The 12504-nt window shown below is 43.6% G+C and overlaps 1 protein-coding gene across 8 annotated transcripts in view; it reads right to left on the minus strand.

Annotated features, from left to right (window-relative positions):
* Window positions 1-12504, minus strand: part of pomt2 (protein-O-mannosyltransferase 2) — a 344167-nt gene that overhangs the window by 30282 nt on the left and 301381 nt on the right. For 7 of the 8 annotated variants that reach the window (XM_059962960.1, XM_059962973.1, XM_059962952.1 and 4 more), the window contains one exon: window positions 9840-9945. The exons of the other annotated variant lie outside the window; for it this stretch is intronic. In XM_059962960.1, the coding sequence (XP_059818943.1) occupies window positions 9840-9945 (106 nt within the window). The remainder of the gene's footprint in view (window positions 1-9839; window positions 9946-12504) is intronic. 8 annotated transcript variants of the gene reach the window in all.

Below are 12504 nucleotides of genomic sequence, written 5' to 3' on the forward strand. Positions count from 1 at the left end.
CAGACCCAACAGTCTATCCAACACCGTTTCTTGCCTAATATAAATTTCCTTCAGCGACTCCATTCTGCTGCGTATTCGAAAGTGAAGTTTTACTTTCTGCCTTAAGTCTCAAAGGTTATTGCCGGCAGTTTTGCTACAATACTGCCAGTTCAGTCCAGTCGGAGAGTGAAGATTTATCTAAGTTCGGGAAGCTGGAGGATCGAGGAAAGTTGACGTCAGTGGTAAACAGGTTTGACCTTATTTAATCTTCGTACAAGGAATTAGTAACTTGTGTCCAAGAAAGCTCCTGCATTTCTGAAAGCAGAAAGAGGTGGATGCAGAGTTTCGCCAAGGAAAGGTCAGTGCTTTTAAGCTGTTTTATTTTTTTCAATTGTAAATCCCTCGCCAAAGCATACTTCGGCTGGAATCAGCAGTAACGTCACGAAAGAGAATTTATTACTTCAAGGAAAGTCTCTCCTAACTGACTATAAATCATTTTGGACTTTTTGCAATACTACTTTAAAGAACTGAGTTCGCATTTCTCAGTTTAAGAACTGTTCGAGCTGCCATATAGCAGCTGACTTCCGGTTAAGTTAATCGCTTGTTTACTTTTGGGTTTTTTTTTAAGCAGTGTTCAATAAATGTTTTATTTGTTATAAAAAAAACCTCTCTCAATTATATGTTCATTGTTGCTGAATCATAACACAGGTCACCTCTCATTGTCCGTTGCTCCAAGGAGAAAAGGCCGAGTTCACTCAACCTATTCTCATTAGGCATGCTCCCCAATCCAGGCAACATCCTTGTAAATCTCCTCTGCACCCTTTCTATGACTTCCACATCCTTCCTGTAGTTAGGTGACCAGAACTGAGCACAGTACTCCAAGTGGGGTCTGACCAGGGTCCTATATAGCTGCAACATAACCACTCGGCTCCTAAATTCAATTCCACGATTGATGAAGGCCAATACACCATTGCCTTAGACAATAGACAATAGGTGCAGAGGTAGACCATTCGGCCCCTCGAGTCTGCACCGCCATTCTGAGATCATGGCTGATCATTCACTATCAATACCCAGTCCCTGCCTTGTCCCCATATCCCTTGATTCCCCTATCCAACAGATATCTATCCAGCTCCTTCTTGAAAGCATCCAGAGAATTGGCCTCCACCGTCTTCCGAGGCAGTGCATTCCACACCTCCACAACTCTCTGGGAGAAGAAGCTCTTCCTCAACTCTGTTTTAAATAACTGACCTCTTATTCTCAATCCATGCCCTCTGGTACTGGACTCTCCCAACATCTGGAACATATTTCCTGCCTCAATCCTATCAAATCCTTTAATTATCTTAAGTATTTCAATCAGATCCCCTCTCAATCTCCTCAATTCCAGCGTGTACAAGCCCAATCTCTCCAATCTCTCTGCGTAAGACAGCCCTGCCATCCCAGGAATCAACCTAGTGAATCTACGCTGCACTTCCTGAATTGCCAGAATGTCCTTCCTTAAACCTGGAGACCAAAACTGTACACAATATTCCAGGTGTGGTCTCACCAGGGCCCTGTACAAATGCAAAAGAACATCCTTGCTCTTGTATTCAATTCCCCTTGTAACAAAGGCCAACATTCCATTTGCCCTCTTCACTGCCTGTTGCACTTGCTCATTCACCTTCATTGACTGGTGAACTAGGACTCCTAGGTCTCTTTGCATTTCTCCCTTACCTAACTCGACACCGTTCAGACAATACTCTGCCCTCTTGTTCCAGCTTCCAAAGTGGATAACTTCACATTTATTCACATTGAATGACATCTGCCAAGTATCTGCCCACTCACTCAGCCTATCCAAGTCTCCCTGTATTCTCCTAACGTCCTCTTCGCATGTCACACTGCCACCCAGTTTAGTATCGTCAGCAAACTTGCTGATATAGTTTTCAATGCCCTCATCTAAATCATTGACATAAATCGTAAAGAGCTGTGGTCCCAATACAGAGCCCTGTGGTACCCCACTAGTCACCTCCAGCCAGTCTGAGAAACACCCATTCACTGCTACCCTTTGCTTTCTATCTGCCAACCAGTTTTCTATCCATGTTGAAACCCTGCCCCCAATGCCATGAGCTCTGATTTTACTCACCAATCTCCTATGTGGCACCTTATCGAATGCCTTCTGAAAATCTAGGTACACAACATCTACTGGCTTACCCTCGTCTAACATCCTTGTTACACCCTCAAAAAACTCCAACAGATTAGTCAAGCATGATTTGCCCTTGGTAAATCCATGCTGGCTCGGCCTAATCCTATTTCTGCCATCTAGATGTGCCGCTATTTCGTCCTTAATAATGGACTCAAGCATCTTCCCCACGACTGACGTTAGGCAAACAGGGCGATAGTTCTCCGTTTTCTCCTTCCCTCCCTTCTTGAAAAGTGGGACAACATTAGCCACTCTCCAATCTTCAGGAACTGATCCTGAATCTAAGGAACATTGGAAAATGATTACCAATGCATCCACAATTTCCTGAGCCACCTCTTTTAGAACCCTCGGATGCAGACCATCTGGACCCGGGGATTTATTAGCCTTCAGTCCTACCAGTCTACTCATCACAGTATCTTTCCTAATGTCAATCTGTCTCAATTCCTCTGATATCTTATGACCCTGGCCCATCCATACATCTGGGAGATTGCTTGTGTCCTCCCTGGTGAAGACAGATCTAAAGTATGCATTAAATTCTGTTGCCATTTCCCTGTTTCCCATAACAATTTCTCCCAATTCATTCTTCAAGGGGCCAACATTGTTCTTAACTATCTTCTTTCTCTTCACATAGCTAAAAAAGCTTTTGTATTCCTGGCTAGACTGAGCTCATACCTGATCTTTTCTCTCCGTATTGCTTTTTTAGTTAAGATCTGCTGTTCCTTAAAACTTTCCCAATCATCTGTATTCCCACTCATCTTAGCCCTGTCATACTTCTTTTTCTTTAATGCTATACAATCTCTGACTTCCTTTGTCAACCACTGTGGCCCCTTCCCCCTCTTTGAATCCTTCCTTCTCATTGGAATGAACTGCATTTGCATCTTTTGTATTATGCCCAAGAATATATGCCACTGCTGATCCACTGTCTTTCCTGCCAGGGCATCCGCCCATTTACCTTTGGCCAGCTCTTCCCTCATGGCTCCGTAGTCTCCTTTATTTAATTGCAACACTGACACCTCTGATCTGCCCCTATCCCTCTCAAATTGTAGATAAAAACTTATCATGTTATGATCACTACTTCCTAATGGCTCCTTTACTTCAAGATCACTTATCAATTCCTGTTCATTACACATCACCAAGTCCAAAATAGCCTCGTTCCTGGTTGGCTCAAGCACAAGCTGTTCCAAAAATACATCCCTTAGACACTCCACAAACTCCCTATCCTGGGGTCTAGCACCTACCTGATTCTCCCAGTCCACCTGCATGTTGAAATCTCCCATAATGACTGCATTACCTTTAGCACATGCCAATGTTAACTCCCTAATCAACTTGTACCCAATATCCACGCTACTGTTTGGGGGCCTGTACGCAACACCCATTAGGGTCTTTTTACCCTTACTGTTCCTCAGCTCAATCCATACAGACTCTACTTCCCCTGTTCCCAAGTCACCTCTTGCTAAGGACTGAATCTCATTCCTCACCAACAAGGCCACCCCACCCCCTCTTCCCATATTTCTGTCTCTACGATAGCACGTATACCCTGGTACACTCAATTCCCAGGCCTGATCCCCTTGCAGCCATGTCTCCGTTATCCCAACAATATCATAGTTCCCCATTTTCATCTGAGCTTCAAGCTCATCTGTCTTATTTCTGACACTACGCGCATTCAAGTATAGAATTCTTAGCCCATTCCTCCTCTCTTTGCTTAAAACACTGTCTACTGTACCTAACCCAGCTCCTTGAACTTCCATCGGGCAAATTGCACCCTGAATGTTGATGACCTTCTCAAGATCACCCAAACCTTGTACACATTTAACCCCATGCACCTTCTGACCAACCCTCTGGACCTGGATCCCTGCCCCCTGCACATCTAGTTTAAACCCCCCCGAGCAGCACTGGCAAATACTCCTGCAAGAATGTTAGTACCCCTCCGGTTCAGATGTAGACCATCCCTTCGAAACAGATCCCAATGTCCCTGGAACAAAGACCAATTATCCAAAAACCTGAACCCTTCCTTCCTGCACCATGCTCTCAGCCTCGTATTGATGTGCATAATCATTCTATTCTTCGCCTCACTCGCACGTGGCACAGGTAGCAATCCCGAGATTGTCACCCTGGAGGTCCTGCCTTTCAGCTTCACTCCTAACTCCCTGAACTCTCTAAGCAGGACCCCCTCACTCACCTTACCTACATCATTGGTCCCTACATGGACCACTACATCTGGGTTCATGCCCTCATTCTCAAGAATAGCCTGCACCCGATCTGAGATGTCCCGGACCCTGGCACCAGGGAGGCAACATACCATCCGAGACTCCCGATCTGCCCCACAAAATCTCCTATCTGCCCCCCTAACTATAGAGTCCCCTAAAACTATCGCTCTCTTCTCTTCCCTCCTCCCCTTTCTAGTTGAGGGTTCAACCTCTGTGCCAGAAGCAGGACCACTACAACTCATTCCTGGTAGGTCATCCCCATCAACAGTATCCAGTACGGTATACTTATTGTTAATGGGAATGGCCACAGGGGTGCTCTGCTCTCTCTGCCTGCTCCCCCTGCCCCTCTGGACCGTCACCCATCTGCCTACTTCTTGGTTTTTTGGTGTGACTACCTCCTGATAACTCCTATCTATCTCTGCCTCCACCTCCCGAATGATCCGTAGTTCATCCAGCTCCTGCTCCAACTCCCTAACTCGGTCTGATAGGAGCTGCAGCTGGACGCACCTTTTGCAGGTGTGATCATCAGGGACAACTGTGTTGACCCTGACCTCCCACATACTGCATACGGAGCACACCACTGCTCTGACTGTCTCCCCCATACCTGAACTGGATTAATAGAATAAGTCTAAAAAGCACCTAGCGACCTTACCTTCTTCCCCTCAGCGAGCAATCACACAAGCTTACCGAAGTCCCCTTACGCCGAAGCCCACTTAGCCAAAGCCCAGGACTCTGCTACCACGGACTCCGATGCCCGTTCTGACAAGAAGCCTTCTTCCATTCAAAAATTTCTTATTTGGAATATAGCTGTCTTGTACTTCCCCCACTTTTCACAGAAACTCCAGCCATTGCTGCTTTGCTATTATAGCTTTCCGGTCAAGTTCCGCCAGTTCCCCTTTCATGCCATTGTAATTTATTCCACTGAAATACTGATACAGTGGAATTTAGATTCTCCTCAAATTTCAAAGTGAACTCGATCATATTGTGATCACTGTTCCTTAATTTAATCTCTCTTATCAGCCCCGGGTCATTGCACAACATCCAGTCCAGCACAGCCGATCCCTTAGTGGGCTCAATAACAAGCTAAAAAGCCACCTCTTAGACATTCTACAAATTCTCTCTCTTGAGGTCCAGTACTGGCCTGGTTTTCCCAATCCACTTTCATGTTAAAATCATCAATGATTATCATGACATTGCCCTTTTAATATGTCTTTTCTGTCTCCTGCTGTAATTTGCAATCCACATTCTGGCTGCTGTTTGGAGGCCTGTATACAACTGCCAATAGGGTCCTTTTACCTTTGCCATTTCTTAACTCAACCCATAGAGACTCTACACCTTGCAATCCTATGTCATCCCTTTCTAATGATTTAATATTATTTCTTATACATAGAGACACACCAACCCCTCTGCCTACTAATCAATCTTTCTGATACACCATATATCCTCTGACATTCAACTCCCAATGGCAGCCATCCTTTAGCCAAGATTCAGAGATGGCCACAATGTCATACTTGTCAATCTGTAGCTGAATTCAAGATTGTCCATTTTACTTCTTATTCTGCGTGCATTCAAATACAACACTTACAGGTCAGTATTTGTTGCTTTCTGTTTTAACTGCACCATGCCTCTATTGCCCTGTAACTCATCCCACTGGCTGTGATTACGTCTCATCTAACTCTAGTTAGGCCACACTTGGAGTACTGTGTCCAGTTCTGGTCGCCTCACTATAGGAAAGATGTGGAAGCATTGGAAAGGGTACAGAGGAGATTTACCAGGAGGCTGCCTGGTTTAGAGAATATGGATTATGATCAGAGATTAAGGGAGCAAGAGCTTTACTCTTTGGAGAGAAGGAGGATGAGAGGAGACATGATAGAGGTGTACAAGATATTAAGAGGAATAGACAGAGTGGACAGCCAGCGCCTCTTCCCCAGGGCACCACTGCTCAGTACAAGAGGACATGGCTTTAAGGTAAGAGGAGGGAAGTTCAAGGGGGATATTAGAGGAAAGTTTTTCACTCAGAGTGTGGTTGGTGCGTGGAATGCACTGCCTGAGTCAGTGGTGGAGGCAAATACACTAGTGAAATTTAAGAGACTACTAGACAGGTATATGGAGGAATTTAAGGTAGGGGGTTATATGGGAGGCAGGGTTTAAGGGTCGGCACAACATTGTGGGCCAAAGGGCCTGTAATGTGCTGTACTATTCTATGTTCTATCTCCTACCTGTCCTTTCCATCATCTCTGTTGCACGCTGCCTTTGATTTATTTCTGTTTTTGCATTCCTCAGTCTTATCACTCTGGTTCCCATCCCACTGCTAAATTAGTTTAAACCCTCCCTAACAGCTCTATTAAACCTGCCTGCTAGGATATTGGACCCCTTTGAGTTTAGGTGTAACCTTTTTTGTCCAGGTCATACCTCCCCCCCAGAAGATGGGAGATGACCCAATGATGCAGGAACCCAAAGCCCTGCCTCCTACACCAGACTCTCACATTAATATGTCTGATCATGCCATTCTTGCGCTCGTTAGCATGTGGGACAGGCAGCAATCCTGAGATTACTACCCTGTAGGTCCTGATTTTCAGCTTCCTACCCAACTCCCTGAATTCTCTCTTCAGGACGTCCTCTCGTTTTCTACCTATGTCATTGGTACTAACGTGTACCGAGACCTCTGGCTGGTCACCCTCACCCTTCAGAATACTCTGCACTCAATCCAAGACATCCCATTCCCTGGCATCTGGAAGGAAACACACCACACAGGTATCTCTATCAAGCTGACAGAACCACCTGTCTGTTGCTCTCCCCTATGACTACCGCATTCCTCATCTTCTTCTTTCCAATTCTGCACCATGGAATCAGGCTCAGTGCCAGAGATCCAATTGTCATGGTCATCCTCTAAAGTGTATAAGGGAGGTGAGAGTTGATATTGGACCACTGGAAGATGATGCTGGTGAGGTAGTAATGGGGAACAAAGAAATGGCAGATGTACTTAATGGGTACTTTGCATCTGTCTTCACTGTGGAAGACACTAGCAGTGGCGCCAGAGGTCTGTGAATGCCAGGGAGTAGAATTTGAGTGCTATCACAAAGGAAAAAGTGCTAGATAAACTCAATGTTCTGAAGTTGGAAAAGTCACCTGGACCAGATGGACTACATCCCAGAGTCCTGATAGAAGGTGCTGAAGAGATAACGGATCCATTGGTCATGATCTTTCAGGAATCACTTGATTCTGGCATGGTCCTGGAGGACTGGAAAGTTGCAAATGTCACTCCACTCTTTAAGAAGGGAGGAAGGAAAAAGAAGGGAAATTATAGGCCAGTTAGCCTAATCTCAAGGTTGGAAAGGTGTTGGAATCCATTATCAATGATGAGGTTTCGAAGTACTTGTACACTAGTGATAAAATAAGTCAAAGTCAGCATAAAGATTTCTGTAAAGGGAAATCTTGCTTGGCAAATCTATTAGTGTTCCTTTTCTAGTTGGCTACCGGTGACTAGTGTTCCTCAGGGGTCAGTATTGGGACAGCTAATTTCTCATTGTTTGTCAATGATTTAGATAATGGAATTGATGGCTTTGGGGCAAAGTTTACAGATGATATAAAGATAGGTGGAAGTGTAGGTAGTGCTATGGAAACAATGCAAATATAGCAGCACTTAGACAAATTGGAAGAATGGGCAAAAAAGTGGCAGATCGAATAGTGTTGGGAAATGTATGATAATGTATTTTGGTAGAAGAAACAATAGTGTGGACTATTATCTGAATGCAGAGAAGGTTCAAACATCAGAGAAGCAGAGGGACTTTGGAGTCCTTGAGCAAGACTCCCAAAAGGTTAATTTACGAATTGAGTCTGTGGTAAAGAAGGCAAATGCAATGGTGGCAATTATTTCAAGGGGAATAGAACATAAAAGCAAGGAGTGAATGCTGAGCCTTTAAAAGACACTAGTTAGGCTGCATTTGAAGTATTGTCAACAGTTTTGGGTATGTCAGAAAGGATGTGTTGTCATCGGAGAGAGTCCAGAGAAGGTTCACAAGGATGATTCTGGGAATGAAGGGGTTACCATATGAGAAGCATTTGGCAGCTTGGGGCTGTACTCACTGCAATTTAGAAGAATACAGGGGGTGGGAGAGTCTCATTAAAACCTACTGATTATTGAAAGAACGAGATAGGGTGGATGTAGAGAGGATGCTTCCTATGTGGAGGTATCCAGAACTAGAGAATACAGCCTCAAAATTAAAGGCGATCTTTTAGGACAGAGGTAGGGAGGAATGTTTTTTGCCAGAGAATAGTAAATCTGTGGAATGTTCTGCCACAAACTGCGGTGGAGGCCAAGTCCGTGTGTATATTTAAGGCAGAAGTTGATTGTTTCCTGATCAGTCAGAGCATCAAAGGATATGGTGAGAATTCAGGTGTATGGGGTTGTGTGGGATCCGGGATTAGCCATGATGGAATGGCCTACTTTTGCTCCTTTGTCTTATGGTCTTACACTGGGTCATTTACTGAAAACAATGTTGCCATCATTAGAAATTGGGATACTAGATTAAAAGTTATAGGAACCAGAATAGAGAAAATGTTATCCAGGTATGTCTGAAAGTTTGTGGGCTCCTGAAGCCTGTTACTGTATTTCTCCATCTCACTTCCATGCCCAATGAGGAATCCTAAACAGTTCCATCTAAATCCAACAGAAGCAGGAAGAACAACAACCCATTTTACAACATTCCTGGCATCTGAACTTTCTCGGCATTTACTGTCTATTCCTCTTTGTCTGCAATTAGATGGTGAGCTGTGTGCTTGATATCGTAATGTACATGTTTCATTAAGTTGTATTGCTCATTCAGCTCCACTGTCACAAGGATCGTTACAGAAAGAATTTCCTGCTAAATGCAATAAGCATATACAACAGTTCATCTCTGTGCAACAGGAGAACACACATCATTATACAATAGTCCCTGTTTTATTAGTTTGTACATTATTATTGCACTGTGTTGCACATTGATGAATTATTATGTGTATTATTATTATGTACTTTATTATTAGTTAATATCCCTATTATATTATTATTATTGCTAAATGTGTTTTTAAATGTTGCTACTGTAACAAAATAATTTCCCACACAGTATCAATAAAGTAATTATTAAACAGACCAGTCCTCTATGCTAATTGTTGACTGTCATGCCTACTTCTCATTGTTCTGGCCACCTCCGCCTCCTCCTCTGGCAGCTCATTCTAAATACCAACCTCTGTGTGAAATATTTATTTCTCAGATCAGCTTCAAACCTCACTGCTCTCATCTTACCTTGGGAAAAATGTCTGGCTATCAACCTTCTATCTCTGCATCTCATAACTTCATGTAGCTAACAGAGGAATATAAATGGATTAGCATGCTCCAGTGTAGTATAATATTTAGAAGTATGAAGTGTTTAACTTCAGTGAAAAGAATATAAAAATATGTGAGACCCTAATTAGTGCACATATACAGGTACACTGACCTCTGACCAAATGAATCGGCTGATATCCTCTCTGTAGGTAGACAACTGTAATGCTGAAGAGAAGCAGGTAGATAAGAAGGCTTGAAAGGTTCAGCCACCAAATCACCTGAACGGAAGAAAATATAGTTACCCTATGCAAAGAACATGACTGCCAAGGACATGCACATAAAGCACAAAAAAGCACACAGAAGTATTTACACAAATTTCCTCCATTTCCCAGATGTCTTCTGTCACCACACCCCTGCATCCACCTATGCCCCTCCCCCCATTGACAGAGAGTCACGATTATAGAATATAGAAAAAGGCCCCCGGCCCTTGCACTCCCAGCTGACCTGATCTTGCTTCGTCCTGTGTACCTGCATCCAGAACATAGCCCTCCATACCTCTCCCTATCCATGTACCCATCCAGATTTCTTTTAAAAATGTTGAAATTGACTGCACCCACTGTTGGCGCTGGCACTGTGTTCCATACTCTCATCACTCTCTGACTGAAGAAGTTCCACTTTAAGATCCCCTTAAACTTTTCACCTTTCACTCCTACCTCATGATCTCTTGTTGCAGTCTCACCCAAACTCAGTGGAAAAAAGCCTGCTTGCATTTACCCTATCTATACCCCTTATAATTTTGCATACCTCTATCAAAACTCTCCTTGATCTTCTACATTCTAGGGAATAAAGTCCTAACCTAATCCAGATTAGCTTTGAACATTGCCTAATTGGAGAGATCGTAGCTCACTTAGGCTCGCTGACTGAGTGGAAAAGGTAGCAATTCTGGACTTTGAGCAGTGGCCAATCAGCATTCGTGATTGACTGGCAAAAACAAATTAAAGTAAGACAGGAACAAGCAAAGCTTCCATTGACACTGCAGCCATCGTTGGAGTGGAGATTTTGAGGCTTTAGTGAGAGAAAGCTGTAGTAGAGTTACCACACTCCCCACTTCTCTGCACTTGGGAAGGCAAGGAGACCTCCAGTTTCCCTGACAACTAAACCAGCATTCAGCCGCAGCTTCTAACAATCTACAGCACATTACAGGTCCTTCAGCCCACAAAGTTATGCAGACCATGCAACCTACTCGAGAAACTGCCTAGAGTTACCCTACCGCAGGGCCCTCTATTTCTTTAAGCTCCACGTTCCCATCTAAGAGTCTCTTAAGAGATTCTATTGTATCTGTCTCCACCACCATGAATGACAGTGCATTCCACGCACTCACTATTCTCTATGCGAAAACCTCAACCCTGACATCCCCACTGTATCTACTTCCAAGCACCTTAAACCTATGCCCCCTTGTGTTTCTCATTTCAGCCCTGGGAAAAAGCCTCTGGCTGTCCACACGATCAATGCCTCTCGTCATCTTATACACCCCTATCAGGTCACCTCTCATCCTCAGTCGCTCCAAGGAGAAAAAGCCAAGTTCACTCAACCTATTCTCATAAGGCACGCTCTCCAACTAGACAACATCCTTGTAAATCTCCTTTGCACTCTCTCTATAGTATCCACATCCTTCTGTAGTGAGGTGACCAGAACTGAACATAGTTTTCCAAGTAGGATCTGACCAAGGTCTTGTATAGCTGTAACATTACCTCACGGCTCTTGAACTCAGTTCCACAGTTGATGAAGGCCAAAACATCATACACCTTCTTAACAACACTTGACAGTAGCTGGAATGTGCACTATAGATTACAGCGAGAAATAGAAAATATGTGCCAAAAGGGTAATGTTATAATAGTCATGTGAGATTTTAAACATGCAGGTCGACTGGGAAGATCAGGGTGGTAATAATCCCAAGAGAGTGAACTTGTTGAACACCAACAGGATGGCTTTTTAGAGCAGTTTGTTGTTAAACCTACTCAGTGATCAGCTATACTGGATTGGCTGTAATGTAATGAACTTTTGGCGATTAGGGAGCTTAAGGTAAAGAAACGCTTAGGGAACAGTGATCACAATATGACAAAGTTTAACTTGAAATTTGAGAGGGAGAAAGTAAAGTCTGATGTAACAGTATTACAGTGGAGTAAAGGAAATTACAGTGGTATGAGAAAGGAGTTGGCCAAAGTAAACTGGAAGGAGATGCTGTCAGGGATGACAGCAGAGCAGCATTGGTATGAGCTTCTGGGAAAACTGAGGAAGGTGCGGGATTGAAGTATTCCAAAAATGAAGAAATATTCAAATGGCAAAATAGCACCTCTGTAACTGATAAAGGGAGTCAAAGCTAATGTAAAAGCAAAAGAGAGGGCATACCAGCAAAGCAAAAATTAGTGGGATGACAGAGGTTTGGGAACCTTTTAAAAACCTACAGGAAACAACTAAAAGAATCATCAGGAGGGAAAAGATAAAATATGAAAGCAAGCCAGCAAGCAATATCAAGGTGGATAGTAAAAGCTTTTTTCAAGTGCGTAAAAAATAAAAAAGACGTGACTGTGTAGAGGACTGCTAGAAAATGAGGCCAGAGAAATAATAATGAAGAGAAGGAGAGGCCAGATGAACTAAATAAGTACTTTGCATCAGTGCTTACTGTGGAAGACACTAGCAGTATGCCATGTGTTGAAAAGTGTGAGAGAAGTGGGTGCAGTTACTATTACGAGGGAGAAGGTGCTCAAAAAGCTGAAAGACCTCAGAGTACACAAGTTACCTGGACCAGATGAACTGAACCCTCGGGGTCTGAAAGT

This window comes from Hypanus sabinus, chromosome 2, assembly GCF_030144855.1.
Source record: "Hypanus sabinus isolate sHypSab1 chromosome 2, sHypSab1.hap1, whole genome shotgun sequence".
In the NCBI taxonomy this organism is placed as follows: Eukaryota; Metazoa; Chordata; class Chondrichthyes; order Myliobatiformes; family Dasyatidae; genus Hypanus; species Hypanus sabinus.